The sequence below is a fragment of the Augochlora pura genome, chromosome 5 (assembly GCF_028453695.1).
Source record: "Augochlora pura isolate Apur16 chromosome 5, APUR_v2.2.1, whole genome shotgun sequence".
Lineage (NCBI taxonomy): Eukaryota > Metazoa > Arthropoda > Insecta > Hymenoptera > Halictidae > Augochlora > Augochlora pura.
This window is the reverse complement of record NC_135776.1, coordinates 6,678,390-6,706,318: the sequence shown is the minus strand read 5'-3', so window position 1 is coordinate 6,706,318 and position 27,929 is coordinate 6,678,390. Positions and strand designations below refer to the sequence as shown.

The window sequence follows — 27,929 nt, the reverse complement described above, 5'->3', positions numbered from 1 at the left end:
TATTGTCTCTAGTATAGCACTTAAAATGGCATTCCTCTCTATGTCACTGTAATCCGTATATCACGGCGTTCTTGTGGAGGCAAAACTACGTTTGAAATTGTATTAGCTCTGTTTATTAATATTTATTATTGGATTATTCATAGTTACAAGGAAATAGAGCATTTCATCTTTAGTTTGTTATTAGGTTCATTTGTATTACTTTTATTTATACATTCACCTTGTTAATAAACCGTGTCTACGTTTGCGGAAAAATTGGTACGTGAAATATGAAATTGAAAAGATATTAGAAAAGATTAAAAAAATTATTATACATTGTTATCAGCATAATTTAAATTGTTAAAGAAAGAATTACAATTAAAATTTATTTCTATGACGTGTTAGCGACTGTAATAATTCTTATTTTGCATAGAAAGTTGCAGTCGGTTACACATATTTCTCTGTTGTTAACACTAAACTTACCAACGCCGGTTAAATGTTAGTAGTTACTCGTTAGTCGATTTTAGACCATGGTATTTTAGTGTTAATACCACAGATTTAGGATCCGAACAGATAATACATGCAATGCTTTCTTCTGTTTCAGGTTCTGAATTACCGACTCTGGAGAAAATGCTGTGGTACAATGGTGGACTCTACATAAATGGAACGGTTAATTAGTGAACTCTATACGACTGCAACAGAAAAACATATTTATCCAAAGAAGTCAAAATTTACAGCATTGTCAGCTTTCAAAAGATCGTAAGTAATGCAAAAACAACTATATTCTTTATTGCGCATGCTTATATTAAACAATTGTGTGACTATTCGTTGACTTGTTCAAAAATTCATTCGATTTATTAATAATATATTAATAAATATAAAATGCTAATTAATTTCTCTTTATGACAGCATAGATTGTAGATAATAATATCGGACGAGAGATATGTAGGATCACGTAAATAATTTCGTATACAGAAATACTTATAGTGAACTTTACAGATTTATAGATTACCATAAAGGCTGATAGAGTAATTAGTACCACGGAACATCGATAGATGTCGCTACTTTGTCATTGTAGGAGCAAGTTTTAAAAAATTATTTCTGCATATCTTTTACGTAAGTAACGTTGAAGCATTAGAGACATAGTTAATCACGATTTTCGTGCTCTTATTAATTACAATGTGTGTTTATGCTTCAAGTACTGGTAATTTGTAGTAGGCTGTCTATTTACAATACTTTAATACTTTAATTTCCACATTACCCATACGTGGATGACAGAGGTATTTAAAATTTAATTCTCGACAATTGATAATTGTTTTAATTTCTTAATTTTAATAAGATTCGCAAGGGGTGAGCATGTTGAAAAGTAATTGATGTCATATAACTTCGCTTTGCAATTTTAATTTAATTCAATAAAATATCTAAATTTTATGAAACTTTCGCGGTGTTTGGCGAGACAGTCAAACTAAAATTAATATAAAAATCTTAATCGTTGTCTTTTAAACAATAATGCCAAGAGAAGGTAGGAGACCTCTAGATACATCATAGATTTATAAATGGTATTGTTATTTCAGTAAAATAACTGATTAAGGAGTCAATCATTAATCTTTTATTTCTTTCGTGCTTTTAATTCAAAGTAAAGTTAATCATCTAAATATTTCTAAACATACGTGGTAGATAGTTGTAAAACAAGGTATGAAAAACGAGATACCACATCAAGTAACTTCACATGTTAATGATTTATTAACTTATTTTCACATACAATAGTATTATGCGTGAACGATCAAACATTGTATAAACAAAATTTACAAAATAAAGTATAAGTCTTTACAGCTAAAAGCTACTAGTAGTAGTGGATCACATAGCTTCATACTTTTCCTCGGCCATGCAAATATTGCTGTCCGAGCCTATTTCATTTTTTCGTTTACTTTATGCTCTATCTCTCGTGTGTACGTGTGTGAGTGTGTGTGTATGTATGTGTTGCGTGTGCGCGTGTCCGTGTGTGTTTTTGTGTCTCTATATATATATATATAGATATATTTATTTATATTTATATATATATATTTATATCTTGTATTTATACTTTTTATTTATATTCATATTTATAATCATATTTATAGTTGTTTAGATATATATAATATATGATATTATATATCCATCGATGCAGTACAATATAATATAATATATTATATATATACGAATATTATGCCAAATATTAAATAAGCTAGCTTTTCTAGTTTTTTTCGTTCTAACTCGGAATTTCATGAGAGGGGGTGGGGTGGAGTGGGGTGGAACGGGTTGGGTGAAGAAAATGGTGGTGTGTGGGGCACAGAAAAATGGGCGGTGGGGGGTTGGTGGCGGTGGTAAGGGTTGGTACCTTGTGAGAGTATGCGTATGGTATATGTGTGGGTTCTTTTTTCATAATACAGACGTATATTACACTCATTTAGATTCAACGATTCTCTATCTTGTAAATATAAAATTATCATCTCTTATTGTAATACCACTGACAGTTGATGTAATAATTATGTATAGCTATTTTTATCTGCATCAATATCCATATCGCACACACCAAAAAGTGCATTTCGGTCGCTGTTTCCTAAATTTGTTTGACTCGGTAGTTCACAGTGATCACGGTTGAATCGTTTTGTCTCTTACGGAGTTAATCAGTTTTCATTTTTGGTGCCTCTTAAAAACTATGTTCGTCCGCCGGAATTTGCATTTTTTCATATTTTTGCATCTTTCTTCCCTCTCGTCTGGCTCTTATTCTCCCCACGCTCTTGCTTCTGCTTATCATTCGCGCAAATCATCTCGCACTCGTTCACATACACTCTCTCTCTCTCTCTCTCTCTTTCTCTCTCGCTCGCTCCCGCTGTACATCTCGCGACAAAGAGCAAAAGTCGCCTGACGCGCAATTTTAATTTATATCTCTCTCAAAACATAACAAGCGAACGAAACGCTCCGTTAAATATAACTACATATTTTTCCCCATTCGATAAATAATAATAGTAATAAATATCTGCCGAAGAAACTCGTGCTTTTTCTCAGTCACGCCCTCGATTTAACTATCGTTTACAATAGCCCCGCCAGAAAGATTTTCATTTATCCCCCCGTGATTACTAATCGCAGCCCATGGCCAAACACACGCGTCAACTATATATTTATACCATCGTCGTCTCGTTGCCTAATCCCGTCGTAGCTCCGTCGCATAAAGGAAATGAACAAACGTTGCGCAAAAGAACGATGCCGACACTAACATAGGCCTCATTTACGGTTCCGAGACAGCAGAACAATATTATCGTGCACGCAAAATTCCGCCGTGAAACTCCGTCGACCGGCGACCTGCAAAAAAGCAACGCTCGTCGACGAACAACCGCGACATACCTGAAATTCGAGCGATGCGACTCGAACGATGTGATTCGAACGCAATCGTGGCCGCGCCGTTTTAAAAGACCGATACCGAATAAATAGTTGAAGATCCGCGCGCCGGGTTACACGCACGCGCTCGTTCGATACGGGGACGTGGGCCGACGTCGCGACGTCGGACTTTGCGGACGAGTCCTCCGCGGTCCCGCGATTAAAACGTAAATAGGGGAAATCGATAAGATTAGGGTTAAGATTATAGGTTCGACAGGCGTCGCTTTTCCGCGAATTCGCGGCCGATTTTTGTGGTCAGGCGCGCGCGAGCCTCGGCCCCCCAAAAGATTCGCATAAATATTAAATAACGCGCACGTCGACGGTTATCGTACAGCAATAATTATCGTTAAGGCGTATTTATAGTTATGTACAATACGGAAAATATACAAAGGACGTCGTCAGCACTACATGTATATACGTACTCTCGTTTGATTCTTGCGTACATTAGATTACTGAGGTAAGTCTTTACTGTTTCACGAATCATCATCTCTCTCGACGCATCGACGCGCCGCGGAGAAAGGAGAAAAAAAAAAGCTTTTCCCTGCCGTCGCGTGGATCGATCCACGAGATCCGCGTGGATCACACGCGATACTCTGGGTGGGGGGTGACGAAAAACCGGGGGCCGGCACTCCGCTCCCCCCCCCCCCCCCCCCCAGGAATCGAGCGATAAAATTAATTGTTCTTATCTTTAAAACGGTCCCATTTTGTATACAGCGAATGCCAGCCGTTTCGCACGAGCCTCGACACTTAAGGATCTTCGAATCGTGTTCGATCGTTTCTGGTTTTTGTTCTGTTCGACACCGAAATGGCTCTCGTCGTTCGGAAATCGCCGTGCACATTGGTGATATGTCTTTCGCCACACTGATTTGAAAACGGAAATCTACGGAATCTATAGAACGGGCGGTGTTGCTCGTCATTTATGTTTCTTTTCTTTTTTTTGGTTTCTCGCAGCAAGACCCTTTGTTTTTTTTGGAAATATCGCTATAAGTATACGAGGAGAGACCCGTCGACACGTCCGTTCTTCTCTCTCTCTCTCTCTCTCTCGAGCTCTCTCTCTTTAATCTTTTTTTTCTTTTTTTGATTTGCTTTGATGTGGAGTCGTTCATGAGAGGCGCGTGAATCGCGAAAACTGAAGTCCCGGAAAGCTACTACGGTTACATGCGAGCCGACCGGGGTCGCGCGTTGCTGCGAACGAAACCGTAATTAGGTATAGTGGTCCTTGCATTTAGAATTTCACGTTCGATCCGAATAGAGACTACGTCGTTCCGCCCTCCCTCCCCACGTCCCTCGCGTGGATTCGAAAACGTCGCGGAGTCCCCCCACCCCCTGATGGATGACTTAAGTAACAAAGCTAATTGAAACCGAGGATTTCGCTCGCGGGCCCCTCCGCTCGGCGAAAAAAACGGCGGTGCGCTGAAAGAGGTGACGTTGGTCCACTGTGCTCTTTTTTTGATATTCGACGCGGTTTGTATGAATGGCTCCGGGAGATCTCTCCGTAAGCGTTGTTTCCGCGCAGCAACGGGCAGCCCGGCGGCCCCGCGTTAAATTGACGAAATACAGCTCGGGCCCGGGGGTTTATTTCCCCTCCGCGCGACCGATGCTACACACATAACGAACGGATTCGCGCGATCCTCTTCGAATTTATTTTTTGATACTTGCAAGTTTTCTTTTTATTGTCTGTCTAGAGTGTGGTGTGTTCGGACCTACTGAAAGCTTCGTCGTTCGACGCGTTTCTCTCCCGTTGCCCTCACTCCCCCCTCCCCTTCCCCCACACACCGCGGTTCGGAACCGTCGTCGGGAAAAAGGGGGGATCCGTTCGGGCGTGTGAAACGCGAACGACGATCGATGACAAAAGCAACGTATCGATTGCAAGCTTTCCCCGGGATCACCTGCGGATCGCCTGCGCGTGTTCGTTACATACCTACTAACTTTTTTTTTTTTTAAAGATTTACTCTGTAAGTTTTGTACATGTTTTTTTATGCGTGGTGCATGCAAAGGAACATTTCTCGTGTCTTGGGGCTAAAGTTGTGCGACGATGGTGTTCTTGTGTCGTTTTGAATTTTTTTCTTCCTTCGATAAAAAAATAAGGATGAGCTACCTCCTCCTGATCGTAGCGAGATCACCTGAACAAGGCGGAGCTGCATTCTCGATCTCTCGGATCTCCTCCGACGGTCTATTACCCAGGCATGGAGCGCTGCTCTGCGATCTTAATCGTGCTATCCGCTCGCTGTGCAACGATGTTCGATAAGATTCCGTGCTCCGGGGCACGATTCGGACCGCCTCTCGCTCGCACGCATGCGCCCGCCGCTCTCCCGGAGTCACAGCGGTGGGGAGAGCGCGCGTGATTGGTCGCACAGCGGAGAGGCGGGGCTCAGAGGGAGCAGAGCCCCGCCCTCGGACGCTTATCGAACGCTCGCTGCGAATACAACAATTCTCAAATAAACTTTGCGACACTCGTTGCGATTTGTCACTTTTCTGACATCGAATTTTTGCGATTATTATATCCGAGCATTGTCTCCGTCGTTTGCCCTAATTACAGCGCCGTCGCCCACGCCTGGTCTACCTATTTTTTTCGCGGTTTTCTGATCGTTTTTCTAAAGAAAAGTTACTTCAAGCTACCTGAAAGCCCCATATCTCGTTGAAAGTGGATCCAGCGTGTGTCGATCGAAAACCCCGGACAAGACACCTCGCAGAGACTTCCAATTCTGAATCAATCTGGCCTTGTCTTATGTACAAAATTCCCTTGGTTTCGCGGCATCGATACGCTATTTATCGTTATTTAGTTTATTACTTTTCTTCTTTCTCTTCTTCTCCTCGCTTCTCTCTTTTTTAAATCTTTTATCGTCTAAGGAATAACGTTTTACAAAAGTCGGTTGAACGCGGGTTCAAAAAACGCCGGCCGTGTTTAAAAAGGATCACCCAATCGTGTCGAGACTATTTTAATATTCGCGATCCGAACACGATGACGTCCCGGTAAAAGAATTACACCTTGTATATTTCTGTATAGCCATCTAAAAAATGATTGATTGAGAATAGTATTTCTCTGTGTAGGTACAGTGACGTTGATTCGTTCGCAAAAATATCGTTTTTAAAAACTACCTGCGCTCGGTCGGTCTCTCTCTCTCTCTCTCTCTCGCTCTCTTCTACTTCACTGCATTCTTCCCTGTGGCGGATACAATATCCTCGCGATGATTAAACTGCGTCGATTTCGAACGGAAACTCATGGTCGCGCGTGCGCGCGCGCGCGCGTGGAAACTGCGTGTTTCGATAATGGAACGCCTTATTATATTCCTCGAGATACAAACGCCTCGTACGTCTTCTTTTCCTAGCACGGCTCTCGGCGCCGTGAACGTTCAATGTAACACTCGAGACGCGCCTCACACGGTCTCGCGATGTAAGCACACGCCTTCGCTCGCTATAACTACACGCTCAACAGAAACTCGTTAACAGACACTCTACGCCCAGCTCCCCTCTTTCTCGAGGAGAAGAAACTTCCCTTGATCTTCGTCCTTCGCGTAGGGAACGGTTATTTGCTCTCGTGGAAACTGTCGGTGATTGCCGTGCTCGATGCGAGGTGTTACATTAATTAATTCGACGATAAGTAAGCCGTGGCACGTAAGCTATAGTTTGCTGAATGATCGGCCATTTCGACAGTTTTTGATCGCTATCGAGGTAACAGGTGTACCTTTTGAAATTAATTCATCGTGATCTTGTTGATTTTCGAAGGTACTGTTTGGTTCATGATTTACAGTAAGTGAGAATTAGTATTTTTTGGGAATATTTCTATTTTTAGTCAAGAATCGTATCTTTTAGTTAATAATCGATTTTGACCATTCTCGCCATCTTTTTAAAAAAAGAATTTCACTTTTGAGATTAATCAAAATTCAATGAACTTTCGAAGCTGCTTCTAGGTGGATGATCTTCAAAATATAAAGAAATACTCATTTTATTATTTCTGGGATTAGGATCTTTTCAAGGAGAAAACGAGAAATCAATGATATTCGTCAAGACACTTTTTTTATCAATAATCTTCAACGTCCAAAGAAATAATCTACCATCTTTCCTAAAATCACGATCTTAAATCTTCCTCTATCTTAATATAAAAAACATTTTACTTTCGCAATCAATTAATCAAAACTCGACGAATTTCTTAAGATACCATTTGGTTAATCATCTTCGCAAAGAAATGATCAACAAATTCACGAAATCTAATTTCGCGACGACTTATTTTCAAGTAGTTTCATCGAGGAACAAACAACGCGGACACCTGCGGTTAACTCTTCCGTGCAATTATTTACGAAGATCTCTAAATCGGACACAGACCGTTGAAGTTTCTCCTCGATCGTCCCGCGAAAGCGAGCGATTTTCGCGCAGCCGGGTTGTGTCTGCACGGCAACGACAATGCAACAATTTCGTTTCAGAAACGCGTCAAGTAAATTTTCTCAAAATCTTCTCAACGAATGAAGGATCTAACCGACACCTTCTCTCCGCCTCTCTCTCTCTCTCGACCGTGTTAAATACGCTTACCATTGGATTAAATTCAGCGGGTTTAGTCGAGCGCTCTCGAACACCGAAATAGGAAAAATGGTTTCCGCTCTAAAAACTGTACAACGCTACTTAGCAGATGAGATTGGAGTAATAATGTGTTTTATCGTACACCGAGGAATGTCTTTTCTCCGCGAATCGAAATCCTCCTCCGATCGATCAGTGTCTCTCTCTCTCTCTCTCTCATCCCCTCGTCGAGCGAGACCGTCTACCGCTACGAAAATCTGCCTTCGCGCCGATAAATGTTCGTTGACTTATGTACAGAAGAAATAAATGTACACGAACCCCTCTTTCTCGTCGATAGAATAAACTCGTCGTCGCTAACAACAAATCGTCTGCGAAAGAACCGTTCCACTACTAAAGTCTAATACTGGAAGTTCCTCTTTTGGTTGGCTCTCGCGAGGCGAGCAGCCTCTCGCGACTACGTCGCGGGTTCTCGGCACCTGGCCCGCGCCTCCCCGCCCCTGGCACAGCTAATTTTTATAAAAATTCCCCGCGAATCGCCGTCGTTTGGGTCGCGGCGATCGGTCGGTAGCGAGAAGAGAAGGCAGGACGACCGTTCCCGATCTCGGATCACAGATGCTACGAGCGCGAGGCGCGTCCGTCGACGGTGTCGTCGCTCCGACACCTGTTCGCGACGGCCGTCGATCGCGAGGTAGGACGACGTCGCCTAGGTGGACAGGCTTCGGGGTCATCGACACTGCTTCTGCTCCGCGGTGACGGGGTTCAAGGTCCCGCCGGACTTCTTCGACGACTTCTTGCCATCGGACCTCGAGCCGCCGCAGCCGCCGCCGCCGCCGCTGTCGGGACCCTTCAGCGTCCTGCACGACTTGCCGCCGGTCTTCTTGTCCTTGCTCGACTCTGGCACCTTGTCCAGCTCGGTCATTGCCTCCTGTATGGCATTTTCCAGCTGCATATTCAATTTACGACTTCTAGAAGAAGAAACCGGGGACACGAGAGAATCGTGGCGTTAGTCGACAGGAACAACCAGAGAGGGGAATAAGGTCTTAGGCGGGTTACGGCGAAGCTTTGTGATACATCTAGGATGCGATACGCAACTACTTGGCTAACCAGTTAGGGGTCAAGGAACGTCGGCTTCGAATCGGTTTTATGATTAGTTGAGAGATCCGATGGTTTCGAGAGACACGGTAACGTTTCTGGATAGTTGAAGAGGTGGAGGGGATTTCGTTAAGTGGTGGTTGCAGGATTGATGGGATTTTAATCGACGTCTGTCTTTTGCGTCTGTTTGATCGCTATTTAGGCATCCAATTAGTCAGAATTGCTTCCTGACTTCCTTTTATTTTCTTTGATATTACAATAATTGCTTGGCAGACTTTTTTTTTATTAAAGTATCTACAAGCATGTCTTTTGTAGATCACAGTCACCTTTTTACAAAGTAAATTAACCCTTTCATTGACCAAAATTGGTCACTTTTATGTAATTTTATAAATATGAATTTACACAGTTGGTAAACAATAATTCATCTTCGTTAGTGTTCAATAATTATTTACAAAGCGAAAATATCTTTTTGTAAATGAAATTCACCCTTCGGCAAATTGAACTCACTAATTCGTAATTATAAATAATTTATACGAATTAAAATATCTTTCACTTCATTGCATTAATTTTAAAAAATAGACAGACGAAGATTATAAGGAGGTTTTGGTATCATTTTGATATTGTTGTCATAATACAGGAAACACGTGTCTCGATTGTCGGACATTGCACGAAGTATTGCAAAAAATCACTTGCAAAACAATGTGCAGTAGAGATAATTCGCATCGAGACATCGTCGATCTCTTAGAACGTTCCTTGATCGATTGTACACAACCGGAAGTTCCAACTTACAATATCAAATTCTTTGCCATTGATTAATCTTTGAAAATCTTATTTTTCAATTAACATCAAATTCATTCCAAACAATAATCACATAGAATTAATATGAAAATTGATTATCTATCTTAATTCCAATGCATTATAATCTCTTAAATAATTGAACGAATAATCAGCGAATGCATTTGTTGTTCAATCATTAATTATACAAAAATATGACCTTCTAAGAAAGCATAATTTCGATCATTTTCTGGTCTATCCTCGTGTACATCGATCGCATCGATACTTTTTTTTAAATTATCGATACGACTGTTCAACCCGTGAAATTCCATGTTGTAATACTTTCTACGAATATTATACTACGGAGAACATGTTACTAAAGACAGAATAAATAGCTCTATATAAAAACAGCAATACTAAGCAGAATAAAAGAATTGCGCATATCTAATATAGAGTGTAGATCGTAAAACGCGCCGAGACGCGCAACTGCGATTATAGAGTTCGTATAAGAGAAGCGTTTTTTAATAAAAGGCTTCCGAGTGGATATTTTAAAGCGTAAAACCATTTTTACGCTTCGAGGTTAATTGCAAGATTTTAAAAAATCGCAGTCGCGCGAGGCGTTTCTTAAATTTAACAGAGACTCGATATCATTGGCTGCTGGTTTGTTACCAAATGCTGTACAAAACTGATTCGGCTGTCCTGAATCGGAATTTTTGTAGAACATTTATCAATTTCAGTTTTCTAGAGTTTTTGGAAAGGCTTGCGGGCGCGGACGAGCGATAATAAAACATGAAATTAATTTATATTAATATTCATACATAATTTTGTACCTTGTTTGATGGCTGTGACCTTATGAACTTTAATCAGTTTTCTTTTATTCATTTTCAGTGTTGACCCTTTCGATATGACTATATTATTAATTCTTACGTAGAATTAATTTTGTATTACTATTTTATTAATATAATGAAATCGTGGTCTATAAATGGAATTAAGTTTAACAGTGAAACAATTTATTTTTCTTTATTTGACAACAACTTCTTTTATTAAATTTATCTAATTGATAAATGATCACAGTATAGTTATCAAAAAATTGTAAATGTTTATATGTTCCTAGTAACTATTGGAAGCTTGTGTATATATTAAAGAAATAATTATTGCACGTAATAATAAAATAAAATAGTACGTTATTTGTAATAATAATTCAAATATTGTTATTTCAAAAGGGGAAGCATTACTATGAAATTATATAACATGCTATTTAAAATGTTGTTTTAAACAACGTTATTCCAAATGTGTCCAGCTCTGTATGATATATATCGTAAGGGTCAACTGTCAAGGTCTACCACACCAAATTCAGATGTTCGTAATTAGCTGCTAATTACTATCGCTTGTCCCCAAGTGCGTATCACCCCTAGATAGCACACAGTGGCGTGAAACGACCGAGTTCTGTCAAAATCAAAGAACTTTTCACAGAGACGAGATAAAGCGACGATTTTAAAGACAAAATATTGCCGAATAAGCAAAAATATACAGAATACAGTGTGAACATTTTCGAACCTTGAAAATTAAAGTTAATACATATTATAAATTGTAATTTATTCAACACCATATACAGACCTTTTTATATTATTTCCAGTAATTTTTAACACACTAATTACAAATCCCAACGCAAAATTTATCTACCAATTTAGGATTTTCAAAACTTATCAAATGGTCTTAACAAAAACCCAAGATTTTGATAATTTGTTTCATTTTGAATTTTTATAAAATTCTAAGATGGTAAATAAATGATAGCTGTATAATATATCATAAATTTAATTGTACACAGTGTTAAATCGCCATTTAAAAATTATAATTTAAATATTTAAAATATTTCAAGATCAACTTAAACTTTCGAGATTAAAAAAATGTTCTCTTTATCCTTTAACTTATTTCGCAATATTCCAGCTCGAGCGCGTTTTCCCGATTCTCGCGAAAAGTTGTTCGATTTCGACAGAACTTTGTCGTTTCGCTGCCACGAGTGCGTCGTCGAGAACTCATGTTTCGTCGGGTTAATCCGGGAATCGAGGGTGGTGCGACTCACTTCCTAAACTTTTTTCGCGCACGGTGGTGCGCCTCGAGGCCTTCGGAGAGGGACTTGAGAGCCTTGACCTCGACCTGGCTCCGACCGCCCCCGCCCCCGTACCAACGGACACAGACTGTCATAGACCCCGGGGGGCCTAAAGACTCGACCTTGCCCGGCCACGCCGGACTTCCTCTTGCGGCGCCCCACACTAGCTCACCCACTTCCAGTTTCCTCTGGCTCTTCTCCTCTGATTTCGCCTTGGTTACTAAACGGTCCAAACAACATTTTCTTTCGATTTCATCGAACTCTTTGCTAAACGTCCCGGGAACACGTGGCTCTCGCTCAGCGTGAACTCCGACGGGCTCGCGAGATCGTGACGTGTCGAACATGGATATTTCATATCTGGTCTCGCGTATTTTGGGTTTGCGATGATCTTAACCCTTTATGGGCCGAATTTTTTTTTAAATATCTATCCGCTCTATAAGGCTTTATAAGGCTTAATTTACTTTAATATTTTAGGTTGATGGTGTTATCTCAAAAATTGTATGCAATCAAAAGGTGTACCCATCTTGAAAAAAATCTAAAATTATATAGCGAAATATTGATATATTATTTTGTAACCTGGAAGCTATAGAGGCCCATAGAGTATTAAGCTTGCAATGGTACAGTGGTTTCCTTTGACTATTTGTTCCAATTTTACTGCGAATTTATTCATGAAATAAACGCATATTTTTGGGTATAAATGCGTAGAAATTTGTCTTGCATCAATGAAAATATTAACTTTATTTTCTTATCAATTTTTAATATCTTGGATTTATTTCATTTGTGTATTTCTTATTTTATTTCTGAATTTTTTATTTTATTTTTGAATCTGCTATTTTTATTTCATTGTCACATTTTCTGCTCCGCATTTTCTATCTTTACTTCAGGTTTTTATTTTCATTTTATTTTTATATTTCCCTAAGTTTTATTGTTCTTTTATTTGTCGAATTCACTGTAATATTTATTTTGAATTTGTTGAATATTTATTGAGATATCAAATTTTAACTAAATATTGTAATTTTACACTGTCATTTTGTATTACATTGAAATCTTTTCGACACTGAATTTATCATTGCCAATGAAATTCACATTTCTTATTCAACAATTATCATAACAGCAAAGATAAAATTTTACCAAATTCTTCTATAATTCGAAATAATGCAATTCGAACCTAATGCACAACTCATAGTCAATTGGTACCATTAATAACATTGCAATTATGTTTCCCCTACATATATCACTGAACTAGATTCAACATTAGATTGTTTAGTTTAACCTTTGCCCTCGAGGTCTCCGGAGCAGAATCATTTAAAATTTATCTTCACTCGTAACATCGAGTGCAAAGGGTTAATATCCTCACTTCAATTTGACACTTAAACTTTGCCATCAGAAATTTCAAACAATTTACAAGATTTACTGTACTCGATAAAAAGCGTCTTTTTTCTTCCGAATCGCTATAACAATTATAAAATCGGTTTTAATTATAATTATGTAATTTTGCATTGATTTACGACACGATCCCACGAGTCCCCGCCAGCTATGTAATTGTGTGTTATAACTTTCGGCCAATAGGTGCAACGCATAACAACGAAATGCTGTATATGCTGTTGGTGCGTGCTTTTACGAATGGAACGGTCCTTGAAACAGTTCTATTCATGGTTTAACTACTGTCCCTGTTAATAAGTATTCGATCGAATAAATTAGGCAGCTACGCTGACAAATATTACGATATCGACTGCAAATCGAATCACTTGACAAAATTTCCTCTAGCATGTTCATTCAAAATTGAACTGTAAATGTTGCAATCCTTAATCGCGATTAAAAAGACTTCACATTAGGATATCGTAATATTATTACTAGATTAGGGACTTTTATGCAAAATAAAAACGGTTTAAATTTATTGTAAAAAGATATCTAGCGTCTGTTAATAATTTCGAGAAGTTTCTGATGAATTTACAGCTTTATTTTTGACATAGTCGTTCTTATAAAAAAATCTATAAAATAGGCAGTTTAATTGTTAGATATTTGATAAGAACAATGTTATAATTTTTAAGACGTATAGAATGTGACAAAACAAATGTTACTATCCAAAATTTCAGTAGACAATGATTCGAACCAAAAGAACATAGTGTACTCAAGCGAAGCTTCTTCACCACCAAAATTGCCTATAACTGCGCACAAAAATATTGCAAATCGAATATTCTCCGTTCCGAATTTTTCATTTCCCGTCAAGCGGTTGCACGCGAAGCTTCCCGCGAGACGCGTCCCTTCGACAAGTTTCGATCGAACACTTAGCAGCAGGGTCTCGTCACCTCGTGACCGAACCACCCGGTAAACGTTCTCCAACTGTGCTTCTTGCTCGCGCGTGTGCTCGTTAAATAAATGATTAGTAGCATCATTCAAATGGTGGTAGGCGAGATCAGTGGCAAAAATGAAATATCGGATGAGTCGAGCACATGCAATGCCTCCGCGACTTTTTTTCTTTTTTCTTTTTCTTTATTTTTTTTTCTCGTTTTCTTCGGGCCCCGTCGATTTCACTCGCGGCGAAATAAATGAATTCGATTTCCGTCCGGGTTTTCCCGACGGTATAAAGTATACACGGGCGAACCGGCGCGCGGGGTCGTAAACGATCGGGGATCATAATTTCTCGTCGCTTCGACGGATTCGCGTGGTAACCGCCGGGGAACGTAAATTCCGGACACTCGTTTCGAACCGCGAAATTACGGGACGGCAATAAAGTCGCAGATTTACGCGGCAAATTATCGCGCGGACTCCGGCGAGTCGTGCCGGGTTCGCCGCACCCAGGACGAAAGAGAGGAACAACGATCCCTCCCCAAGATTATGCACATGCGACACGTGAAAGGGGGGGGGGGGGGGGGGGGGGGGGGGGGGGGGGGGGAGGGGGAGAAAAACGTGTGAGGGGTGATCGTATATGTACAAGAAATGCCGCGTTTAAGGGAGCAGCCTCGCGAGTACACCCTCGAAATCGTCCTTATTTTCGACAATTTTTATTATAACGTTAACACGGATGAAACGTTTCATTGTTTTTCATAAACATTCTTTGATATTTCGAGATACGTATATTTTTATCTCGTTGCATTTCATCGACGTTTATTGCGTTAATAAATCTCGTTCTTCGTGAACCTCCTGTCCATCGACGTGCATTCTTTGATATAAAATGAGATAAAGAATGGAGTTTATTTGTTAATAAAATTATGCATCTCATGTACCTAAATCCTATTCAGAAATATTAAAAAAGAATGATAATATACGGCTATGAAAATAAAGTAATGATTTCTGCGAAACATTTTTATTTTCTTTAATAGAATTGAATTTAACTCGAATAATTAATATGGCATTTATAGGACGCGTAATTCTATATTAAAAAATACTTCATTTTACATGTTTTTCCAGATCAAGGAAAAAAATGCTAGATTGCACATCGATCAATACCCTTGATCGGTAGAACAAGATTTATTTAAAAAATGTAACGACAAAATGTAGCGTGTAAAAGAAAGTCTCTACATCTCGAAATGTCAAAGGGTATGTATGAAAAGTGACGCTGAGTTTCACGAGTGTATCACGTTCGAAAAAAATTGCCGAAATTAATGGTTATCTTAACGGGGTCGGTTCGAGGCTGCCCCATTAAATAAACCGGTGAGCCACACCCGCGAAAATGATCGGATGATGACTTTGCGAAGCCCCCTCTCTCTCTCTCTCACTCTCTCTCTCGCACACTTTCTCTCAATGACAAATTGCGTGTATGTATGTGTGTGGACGATGAGATTAACAAACCTGACAGCCAATTAGTAGAAAAAAAAAAGTACAAAAAGAAAAAAACAACGCAACAAAATCCTCCCTGAGAATTATTTGCCATTTGCGATTATGTGTGTCGTTAAACGGGCGCCGTTACTGCTGCGTAACAAGCATCGAGTCTCCACTTTTGGTTCACTCAACGGAAAACGTTTAGAATGGTTACTGACATCACTTACCTGCCTCGAGCACCTCGTCGAAAATAGCCAGTGATAGGTCTTCGACACGGTGTCTCGTTATCTTTTTTCTTTTTCTTTTTTTCTTTTGTTTATAGCGCGAGACCAATCATAGTGATCGTCGAGAGAGTCGTTTCGCTTGTCGATAGAGTAACTCTTCGGGAATGCGATACAGTGGAAGCATTTGTATATTCAGATCTTCCGAGATAAGTTTAGATAAGGGAGCAGCATTTTTATAATTTACAAATTGAGAAATTATTTAGCGAAATTGCAGAATTGCTTTTTCTTAAATTTTCTGTGTAGATACGTTTTGATTATATGACTGTTTACCGTTGCATTTCAATGGTAAACTTTTTAAAATAAAATATTGATATATAGTAATTAATATATCATATACATGTAATAATGATATTAATAATATATTAAAAATTTTAGACTGTATTGATTGATTATATTTTATCTTTATTTAGTACACACTGTCTTAATTAGATGCAGTTTGTATTAATTGAATACAATCTTCCTTAATTTAGTACAGTCTTTACTTATTTATTACAGTCTGTATTAACATATTATAGTCTACAAAGAAACAAATTATTTTCCTATCTGATAAAATATTAAAGAATTTAGACTGCATTAATCTAATACAATCTGCATTAATTTATCACAGTCCCTATCAATCTAATACAGCATAAAATAGAAAAATTATTTTCCTACATAAGAAAAATATCATCTTCATCAATCTATCAACCGACTACTCCCTTATGTAAATTGCTTGCGAAAGAGCCGAACATAAAAGTACCTCGGCGACTCATCGTAGACACACTCGAGTTGCTTTTGTGACAGTGCGGTTCTATACTCTTTCAAAATATCTGTATACCACGCTGTATACCATCCGAAAGTATTTCGAAACCGAACGTGTACGGCGCGGAGATATCCTCGGGTTTTACGTAACTCCGGCGTCATGTAAAAAAAAAAGCATAAACCAAAGCAATCAGCATGCAGCAAGCAGTAATACGCAACCGTGTGTGCCAGTTCTCTCTCTTTCTTTCTTTCTCTCTCTCTCTGTACATGCGGCAAATGAAAACAAAGAATAACCATGCGGACGCACGCGAACTTAAATTAACGAGCTGACGTGTATGCATGCTTCGACAATTTACGGAAACAATAGGAGAATTAGTGAATAGCAACGTGTTTCCCACCGAGTATTGCTATTCTAACGATCAGCTAGAGCCAGAAGCACTCTCAACGACGACATTCCATACGTACCAAACAGGTGACCATCGGCAATGCGAGATTTTTCACGCGAATTCTAGCATGATATTTAGCTACCGACGTGTTTTTCTTTAATCTCGCATTGCTTTCGGCCGAGATACTCTACCGCGACAATTTAGATCGGATACGGTATCCCAAAAAATTGTAATAATAATCATTGTTCATTGTTTATGATTGCAATAGTAATCGTTTATGACTTCTCGATTACTATTGCGAATTTTGTTCGGTAGTACTCGTGTTTCTGTCGTTCGACGGCTAGATCTACTTATGCGACTAAATGCACGATAAACGTCTAAGAATACCATACAATACTGACCATCTTGGTCTTCATGCAGGGTAGAATGCATGGAATGGATGGAGTCCAGTTTTCGTTTGATTCCACGGCCGAGGGCATGTTCCCTGCCCTCGCACCTCACCGTGCTCACCACACCTTCCGTCTGCTTCAACGTCTCTGTCGTATAGATCTGTCAAATACAACTCGATCAACTCAGGCACAAGCCTACCAGTCGCATGCTAATATCAATTCAATCTAACACGACCGCCAGAATCGTTTCTCCGTCGATTTACAAGAGAAAAAAAAAACCCTCTCTCTTTTCCTCCAACGAAATTCTCGTCGTCACTTACGATCCCTGCGCGAGGACAATCGAGCAATCGGCACCACCAACATAATTAAATTTACGTGATTTTTAAATTTTTTGGTAATTTGATACAATTTTATGTGTAAAATTAATTTGATCTGTTTGAAACTATAGAATTTTTGTTAATTGAATTTATATTCTAGTTGTATCTACATGCACCTTTGCAAAGATTTAGTAATGACGTCAACCCTTTGACAATGGAAATGATGTAAGCATTTCAATTGAATTGAATTTCACTGAACCATTGTTAAGAGAAATTATTTAAGCTTCGTACAAATTTCTTTTAGAAGCATTTTCGTGTTATGAGTCAAGGAAAAAAATCAGAGAGTCGGCAATTATTAATTTACAAATTTTCTTGCATTTCTTGCATTTAAGAAATGTCACAAATGCTTGGAGATCTACAGTATAGTAATTAGTAATATAGTAGTAATATAGTAAATAGTAATGGTCCTATATATTTTGTTACCTCAATTTTAAATATAAATTAAAGTAAAGAAATCTTGCTAAAAATATTAATTCTGTCAATTAGAATATTTTTTGTAATATAAACAGAAGAAATGTAATAATAATTTTCCTTGATAACTTCTTCCACATACTCTACTGAAGATAAATTAGAATTAATTTTATGCTATCCAACTATATAAAAAAATTGAGTATTATCCAGGTGCACGTAGACTTTTCTGATTGCTCGTACAAAGTTGCTAGTTCCATGAAAATTGCATAAAGAATGATTATCATTGTCCAAGTAAGTGTCACAAAGCGAGTGTTCCTCGCGCAACCGATAGTCGTGCCCGAAACTGATCACGTATCAAATCGTCATTCTTCGCGGCATGCAAAACGAGAGAAGTGGGTACCAAAAGATAGACGAAATCCAAACTCTGATTACGCATGCTCATCTCAAAGGTATTCTTTTGCCAATCGTTTCAGGAATAATGTATAAATACCAGACGACTTTCACAACAGAAAGATATATTGCTTAGCAAAAATTTATTTAGTCCTCTGTTTGCCATATTATATAAAGAAATCACGACGATTTTTTTCCTATACGATTACGTTTCTTTTTCCTTTTTTTTTTTGTTCGTTAGCATCTCGTTTTCAACACACGGACGAGCCATACAAGTTACATTTATTGCAAAATGTACATTTTAAATAATAAACGCTAGAAGAATAAGAAGAAGGGAGTACCGGCGAAGAGACCTCCCCTCCCCCCTCCCTTTAAAAACTGTCAGCAAGCGAAAAGTCGATAACGTTAAATACAAACTAATTACAAACTTAATAATATTTGTATAGTCGATTAAAAAGAAAACGCGCGTTTATCGTATCAGCCCGCGGCGGGGCTTTGTGTGTAATGCCACTAAAAATGTCGGGGGAGTTTTAATTAATCGTCCGACGACGAATCGGTCTCATCGCCGTCGTCGATCTCTTGCGCATAGACGAACGGATTGTATATGTATGGGTTTATATAGGCCTGTTTATTGGGCGAGTAATTAACGACAGCAATGCCATTAGGATCAGACCTATAATTGTACAAGTGTGGATAGAGGCCGGGCGGCGTCGCGATGCCGACGCTTACAAATTTTTGATAGTTGTCGTTCTCGGGACAGTACGAGACGCCGACGGTTTGCTCGTTCAACGACTTGTCTTCGGAAGTGCGCGGATTGTTGGCGTCTTGGTCAACGATATGGTGGACGACCTGCGCGTCAATTTGGCCCGGGTCGGCGCAATGCTTGTCGCCGTATTTCGTCTGAGGTAGCATGGTATAATGCGCGTGGTCTGGCACTAAAGCTTGCTGTCGATAAACGTTCGCGTTGGGAACGTATTGCTGGCTATGATAGAGGATCGGCTGATAGTGGCCGTGACCTACAACCGGCAACGCGCCGACGTCCATCTCTGCGTAAGAGACATCCGTCATCTCTTTCTGACTGACGGTCAGCTGATCTTCCACGGGGGAGTGGTCCATTGTGTCTGAATATATGGAATGATTTGGTGATGATGTGTCCATATGCTCCTGTGAGTCAGCGTATGTGTTTTCGGGGTGTGTCGTATCGGCTGGCTGGTGCATGTCTGTTAGAGTTAGATGACGGTTGACCTGTTCTACATGGGTACCAACCTGGATCCCAGTAGTCACCGTCGACTCCACGTACGTCTTCCCGTGAAGACCCGGCTGGCTAAGCGTTATTTCCTTTGTAGTGATACCCTGAATCCTCCAGTCTTCGGACGCCAACGGCACGTCGCCCGAGTCCGGTTCGCTGCTCGATACGCAATGAACCATCGGCTGCAAACAGACGTCGATGCTCAAAGTAATACTACAATTTTCCTTCGTTACGAAGAAGCACCTTTAAAGTGCAGTGCCAACGTCAGCTGTTAAGAATACTTCATTAAATTCCAATAGAGTTTTGGCTCTACAACTAATTAATTAAAAAAATGAGTAAGCTATTCGAAAGACATCTCTCAGCTCTACAAATCTGTTATATTCCCTTCTTCAAATAATTTAATTTTCCATGATTATTTAGTAGATGTATCCCAGATATTAACAATGCTAATTTTTACTACTCGAATACACCCTTTTTAAGCCTAAAAGAGCATGTTCAATTTAAATATTTGAAAAAGGAAATAGAACAGATTTATAGAGCTGAAATAGCTCTTTTAAATAGCCTAATCACTTTATTAATTAATGCACAAGTCGCCGTAAAATAAAAGCTCGACGAATTTAATCGCCGAACCATCAGATCAAGATAATCTCTGAAAACCTATTCGAGGCATTACCGTAGACGACGAATGATGTCTAGCAGTGATCGGCGGTGCCGGCGACGCCGCTCCGTGCGTGGTCGTGTCCACGGCAGGGCTGTTGGACCTCTGACTGTTCCCTGGACTGTGCGTCGTGGTGTCCGGTGGCGAGCCTTGCCTCATCATCGCCGACTGCGCCATGTTCGCTTGGTTGCCAGCGGTCTGCGTGGACACGGAATGTCTGGCCATCAGCGGACTGTGTTGGTCGCTCTGTTGCGCGGTCTTCTCGACAACGGTGGTGCTGCTGGTAGCCAGAACGTACTGTTGCTGCTCGACATTCTGCTCCGCCGATGGCGAGTTCACGCTGCTTTTCGGCGACGTGGGCGCCTTCCCCTGAATCATACCGGAGCTGAGAATGTAGGACTGGTTGTGGTCGATGTTCATTGAAGGATCAACGGCCGTCCCGTTGGAAGCCGCAGATTGAAAGTTCGGTATCTGATTGTTGGACACCATGGTGGTTTGCTGCTGCACTATCGTGGTGTTCTGTTGAACGAACGTAGTGTTCTGCTGGTTCGAGGCCGAGGAGACGGCTATGTTCTGCGCGGTGCCGCAGGGTACCATCAAGGTCTGCCCGTTCATCTGTATGAACTCCTGTTGGCCTTGCATGTTGGAGGGCCTGACCTGCGAGGTGTTGAATGTCACCTGCTGATTCGGACTGACGTTCGCCACGATCGGACTCAGCTGGTTGCCGAACGAGGTGGTGCCGTTGACCAGGAACTGGCCGCTGTTGGGCGAGAGGAATTGTGCGCCTGGACTGTGCTGCTGGATGATTTTGCCGCCCGTCGCCTGCGGGGCGCGGATCACCATCCCGGCAGGTCCTGCCGCCAAGATGCTCTGACTCGGATTGAAGATCCCGCTGTGGCTCTGCACCGGGGTCAACACGTTCTGACCGTTCACGTTCTGTATCTGCAGCTGCATGCCGATGTTGCCGGTGTCCTGCAGAAGGGTCGCAGTCCCGTCAGCGGACATGACCATGCTGCCGATGCCGGGAACGATGAACTGCTGGATGGTGGGGAAGTTCTGCACCATGCCGGCCGCGCCGTTCAGCAGGTTCACTGGCTGGAGAAGATTGATCTGCTGAGTCGGTTGAGGATTGGTTATGATCTGCTGGGCGTTGAACTGCGCCGACGTGGTGCCGGCCTGACCGTTCATGACCAGCTGTGCGGGCGCGCCGCCTTTGCCTGGGACGATGGTCAGCGCTTGCAGCATGGGCCCTCCTATGCTCTGGGTCTGGAAGTTCTGCTGGGCGAAGTTCGACTGGGACTGCATCAGCATGCCGGCGTTCTGCTGGGACGAGGCGATGTGCAACATGGAGGCCACCGTCTGCGGGTTCGTCTTTCGCTTCTTGTACGCCTTCTTCTTGCTCATCGATTCCGGTGACAGCAGCGCCGGCTGTCGGTTCACCATCCCCTGGCTGGCGTTCACGTTCCTCGCGACGTCCTGATTAGCGTCGATGATCGACTGCGCGTTCTGGATCACGTTGCCGGTCGCAACCGTCAGATGAGGGATCTGCACGTTCTGCCCTATGCTGTCCATCGTCATCACGCCCGGTTGGATAAGTACAGGAGTTTGAATGGTGTTCACCAAGACCGTGGGCTGGCCAATCACCTGCTGAGCCACGCCCACCGCTGGAATCACCTGGCTGACAGCCCCAGTCACACTGGTGACCATCGGCGAAACGGACAACGGTGGCATGGAGCTCGAGTTGGAGATGATCTTCGGTGGTGGCGGAGCCATCACGCCGTTGATGGTCGATCCGGTGCTAGCCATGATCAACTGGCCACCGCTCGACACGAGAATATGACCTGGCGGCAAGGTGGAACCAGCAGGATGCTTCAGCATTCCACTGGAAGTGAGGACATTGTGGACTTGAACGTTCGACTGAGGATGCTGCTGTTGCGTTTGCTGCTGCGGTTGACTCTGCGGCTGCACCGGCGAGCTGGTGCTAGCGTGAGGTACTTGTATGCTGCTGACGACGCTTTGGACCATCTCCAGCGGCGACTTCGAGACGCTGATCGCTATCGACGGCTGGCTACTTGTCAGGGAGGAGTGCTGCGTGGTCACAGGGTTTGTTGGAACGGTGGTCAGAGTCGCAGGGGAGGTCTGATGCTGGGGTTTGTTCGCGAGAATGTCCGGTATCGCAGGATTCGGTATTCCAGAAGGAGTGTTGATGGACACTGTAGCAGTGTTGGCTCTGCCTGCCAGCACGGACGTGATGGTGTTACTGCTGACCGTGTGTCCACTGGCCATGGTGGTGATCACCGAAGAGGTGCCGGCGAAGTGACTCAAAGGCACCCTGGTGACAGCGTTGACGGTGTGAGGATGCGGCTGGTAGCCGTCCAAGGACGACTGTCTCATGGTCTGCCTCTTGGTCACCTGGGGCGCCATGTTGTCCGCCGTGGAGGAGGACGTTTGCAGCGAGGAAGTACTGACGGCGACGCCGCTGGTGCTGGTCGCAATGGAGCAGGGCGTCTCGGAGCGTTGCTCCTGGACGCCGGTGCTCATCGAAGACTGTGACGGCTGCTGAGCCTGAGGTGTTAACGGTTGAGATGGCACCTGGCCTGAGGTGGCGTGCGAATGAGGTGTGGGCGGTTGCGAGTAGCTGTGCGGGGTTGAGGGCTGCGACGAGATCAAACTCTGAGGCGTGGCCGGCTGGGATATGCCTGGCGTGGACGAGGCCGGTGTGTCCGAGTTCGCTGGACTGTTCGTGCCGATAGGGGATCCATGACTAGTGCTCACAGTGCCGCCTTGGATGGGCCTCGAGTCAGCCTGGTTGTTCTGGTACTGTTCACCGAACGTGGACGACGTGACAGGGTCCTCGCGTTGATCCGAATGCATCAGGTACTGGCGTTGAATCTGCTGCTTGTATTGGTCCTGCACGAACGACTGGGTGTCGGCGCTGGTCACGCAGCCTTGGCAAGGGCTGTTCTCGGAGTCTGTACCGCCGTTGCTCGATGTCGGCGTCATGCTGCTGTGCACGACCACCGGCGAGGTCGCGTGGTTCTTCACCGAGTTGAAGGTCGACGTGCTGGTCGGGCTGACGCTGGAGGAAGGCTTTGGTTGCGGAAGATAAGCGTTGTTAGCCAGGTGGCTCGTCTGGGGCGTCTTCGAGTTGTTCACAAGCCCCACTTGGGAGCTGCTGACCCCGGTCTGTCTCGATATCGTGCTGTTCAGCAGTGCGGTCTGCTGAGCCAGATAGCCGCTAGGGTCTTCCAAGAAGGACGGTCCGCTGCTGTTCACGGTGGATCCGATCTGACTGTTGTTCTGATGCGACTTGTCGTTGAACTCGTCGATCGGGCTGGGCGTCGACTGGTCCAGGCTGTTGCTCCTAATCTCGGTGACGCTGTGCTGGCGTTGCTTCTTCACCACCACCTTGCTAGGCTTCGCCTTCTTCCTGGCCACCTCGTCGGTCCAGGTTGTCGCCTGTGGAATGTGATGATGCAGCGGCGGCACGCGGTCGAACGAGTTGCAGGTGATGTTCTGCACGGTGACGAGGGGAGGCTGGTGGGTGCCGGAGGCTGGTCGGTTCTGCTGCCAGGGCGGCGTTCTCGAGGTGAAATGCATGTTGCCGGGCTGCCCGTTTGGTCCCATACCGGATTGTGCTTCGTGATTGGTGCTCGGGCTTCTTCCCGCCACGTTCGACAACGTGTAGTATTGTTGCTGGTGTTTCACATCAGCGGTAGCCCCTTTCGACGCGTCGCAGTTCTTCGCAGGGTACTGCACCTGGCTCTGAACGTACATTCGCTGTACGTTCTCGTGCGTGGTGTTCGACATGTTCCCGTTCTGCACCACGTGGTGTCGTTGCATCGGGTGATTCTGCAGCAACAGTTGCTGTTGCTGCTGCTGTTGTTGTTGTTGCTGCTGCTGTTGTTGCTGTTGTTGTTGCTGCAACTGCTTCGCGTTCATGTCCTCGTCTGTTACAGACGGCGTACGGTTGTGCCTGGTCTGTATCTCCGCGGTGTTCATCGCGTTCATCACAGGTCCCGAGCTCTGCTGTTGCATGACGTCCATAGAATGATGGCTGAGTTGCTGATTAGGATACTGGGGCTGGACGCACACCTGAGGTACTTGTTGTTGCTGTTGCAGCTGTTGGATCTGCATCTGGAAGGGGTCTGCTGGCTGAGCCTGCATCACGTGCTGGTTAGGCGGGTGCTGCTGCGGTTGCTGTTGCATTTGATGCTGGTGGAGCTGGTGCAGTTGAGGATGCAGCGTGGGCTGGGACGACACCTGTGTCGGCTGCATGTGGTGAACGTAATTTTCAGACGCGTGCTGAGGATTGAAGTTTCCTGATTGCTGGTCGACCTCCTGCGACAAGTGCTGCTGTTGTTGTTGCTGTTGCTGCTGCTGTTGCATCTTGTGCTTCTGTATTTGCTGCTGCATGTGCAGCTGTTGCTGCTGCTGTTGTTGCTGGTTAATGTGCTCCTGTTGTTGCATCACGTGCAACGACTGCTGGTTCAATTGATTCAGGTAGTGCGGAGCCTGTTGCTGAGTTAACTGATTCACGACGGTGTTCTGATGCTGAGGTTGCTCCTGCTGTTGCAGTATCTGCATATGCTGCATTTGCTGATGGTGCAATTGCTGCGTTTGCTGCTGCTGTTGCTGTTGTTGTTGAATTAGTTGCTGCTGCTGTTGTTGCTGCTGTTGCTGTTGTTGTTGCTGCTGCTGTTGCAGTATCAGCTGTTGGTGCTGCTGCTGCAACAACTGCTGTTGTTGCTGCGTCATGTTGTTGAAATTTGCAGCCGGCTGGTTCATAATAAGCGGATTTCCCATTAGCATCCCCGACATGTTGTGCTGACTTAACCTCTGCTGGGGATTTCTTGTTGCACAGCCGTTCACGTCTTGGTTTTGCGAGGTTGAGTTTAGGGTCTGATGGCAGATCTGCTGATTGCTCTGCTGGACTTGCAAATTCGGGATTGCGATCGGCCACACCTGCGATCAGAAGGTATTCCGTGTTAGTTTATGCCGCGAAGAAAATTAAGGATGCATTTTGTTTTAATATTTAATTAAATACTTTTAGAAACGACAAATTTAATTAAATTTTTTAAGCTTGTAGAATAAGACTTCTTTGTTATAGGAATTTGATTCTATTTAGGATTGTATGATGCACCATGCATTTTTATAATTATATATGTATATATACAGAATATTTGTTACTATTAGCAATAGTATTATTGTTTAATATTATTATTAAGTCGTTGTCAATAATAATATTAATAACAATACACGTATGTTCACATATTTTATAATAATATAAATATATACAAATGTATATACGCATATTATATAAACCTAGTAAATTATACCTAATAATATACTATATTTATGTATTAATATATGCTACTATTGAAAGCAATTTACTACATATATATTTATATTACTATAAAATACATAAAAATACGTTAATAAATCTTTACGTTATCACAATATACCATATTAAAATAATTTTCATATATCTTTGTATATATAATAATATATATATAATACCAATATTTTTTATTTCATACAACTTCAAATTGTATTACAAAGAAATCCTATTTTACAAACTTTTTTCATTTCGATGTTTCGTTTCTCGGACGGAATAATAGTAATCATGAAACTATAGCAATGCCGTCCGAGTCTCGGGCAGGGAAGATTTCGTTGCAGCTCAATGTACAGTGTCATTGCATTACCTGCGATCCATTTGGCACCGATGAACCTTGAACTCCAGATGCTGCTACAATGGCCCTCTCGCGTTGCGCCATAAGTTGCGAAACGGAAACACCGGAAAAAATGTTTCCCATCCCGCCCAATTTTCTCTTCTTCTTCTTGTTCAAGCCATCTGCAACATTAAAGAACGCGGCCGTCAGGGAGAATCGATTTTCCGATTACAGTTCGACGATCGTTAAAATCGTAAAAGGTCAGACGCGATGTTTCGCGACGGTCCGTGCACCGTAGCAGAAAGATAAAAGGAGAGAGAGAGAGAAAGAGAGAAATTAGATTATGGAAAATTAGAGCAGCAGTTATTCAGTTAATTGTAATTTTAATCCGCCGTTGATTATTCGTACGGCTTTCAGGTTCTTTAGGAGCGAGCGTTTCATTCGAAGCCTCGTCTAAAGGTTAAGCTCTATTTAGAGAACATTTCCCCCGGTCCATTTATGCTCCGTTATTCGCTAATTATCCGAATTAACGTATTTAATTCCCGACCGAATATTTCGTTGCGCATAATTGGATCGCGGAATTACGAGAATAGACATCAACTGTCAGAGAAAGTACATTTCGCCGGCTATTCGAAACAAAAGCTGCCGTTTCGGAGGTCCCCGAGAACGCGCCCCGTTATTTCTGTAGCGCCGGAAAATGAATCCTTGCTTTCGTAAAGTGAACCGACCTGTCACAGTTACATTTTGTTAACTCGTTAAAAGCGTGATTGATTTTCTAAAATTTACAGGGGCAGTGCCATTAATTTTACAGCGCCGCAAGAATCAATCGTTGCTTTTGTAAATTCGGTAGACGGTGGCATTAATTTAGATTTGACTATTTGAAATTCGAGGATGAAGTACCATTATTTGAATAACTATTTAACTGTATAATTATATAAAAATGGAACTCTGTTTTCTTGAATTTAATAGATATCGAATCTCGAAATTACATTTTATTGCCTCTTTGAAGCAGAAGCTAGCTTAATAAAATTTAGAAAGAAGGTGCCATTATTTATACAGTGTTATAGAAGTGGATCTCAGCTGTCATAAAATGAATGTACGTAAATCATGGTAATTTGAATAAGACCAATTCTCCAAAATTGTTAAAGAAAGCTCTATTATTTAACACGTTCGCTGCCATTGATCAACTTTTCACACTTTTGGTGGAAATCAATTCTCTAATTCTAAATCTATTATAAACCATTTATTACTGCATTAACATTAAATCTACGGTTAAGTGATCTCATTTTACAATTATAATAGTTGTAAACACACTTGCATAATACAGAATTGAATAAATTCAATTATCGAAGCAATTATTTGAGTGAAAACTATAAGAAATCCAAATAAATTAGATATTCTAACTTTTATTCAATGTTACTATATAAATAAACATACAGCCGTGTACCACCATCACCCGGTACCACGTGACACGGAACGCGTTAATCAACACCGCTCAAATAGACCGCCGTTTCTGCAATTCTATCGCCATTCGAGAGCTCGGAACGATATGAAATTGCAACAAACACATTCTTCATCGTATTCAGCGACTTATGGTGTGTTTTCAGAATCCGGCAAACGGGGTAACAGCGTTATCCGTCGTAGGGTGGCTGGAACCGCGCCGAGACCTTGAAAATAATGGTCGTGCAGCGGCCGCGTAACAGGCGTTCGCGCGCTACGAGATTACCAT

At 42.1% G+C, this 27,929-nt stretch overlaps 1 protein-coding gene and 1 long non-coding RNA gene across 3 annotated transcripts in view; one reads left to right on the top strand and one right to left on the bottom strand.

The window, feature by feature from the left end:
• The first annotated feature begins 69 nt into the window (after positions 1-69).
• LOC144469858 (uncharacterized) lies at positions 70-27,929 on the top strand. Its single transcript, XR_013494056.1, has 3 exons — positions 70-255; positions 581-735; positions 27,808-27,929. It is a non-coding gene; the product is annotated as an uncharacterized LOC144469858 (long non-coding RNA).
• Positions 1,697-27,929, bottom strand: part of LOC144469857 (uncharacterized) — a 36,141-nt gene continuing 9,908 nt past the window's right edge. The window contains exons 2-7 of one of the 2 annotated variants that reach the window (XM_078180542.1): positions 26,234-26,382; positions 20,544-25,493; positions 19,888-20,052; positions 17,456-17,603; positions 11,855-12,101; positions 1,697-8,870 (exon numbers count right to left, since the gene is read on the bottom strand). In XM_078180542.1, the coding sequence (XP_078036668.1) occupies positions 8,630-8,870; positions 11,855-12,101; positions 17,456-17,603; positions 19,888-20,052; positions 20,544-25,493; positions 26,234-26,382 (5,900 nt within the window). In that variant the 3' untranslated portion in view covers positions 1,697-8,629. The remainder of the gene's footprint in view (positions 8,871-11,854; positions 12,102-17,455; positions 17,604-19,887; positions 20,053-20,543; positions 25,494-26,233; positions 26,383-27,929) is intronic. The other variant, XM_078180543.1, reaches the window with a different exon arrangement.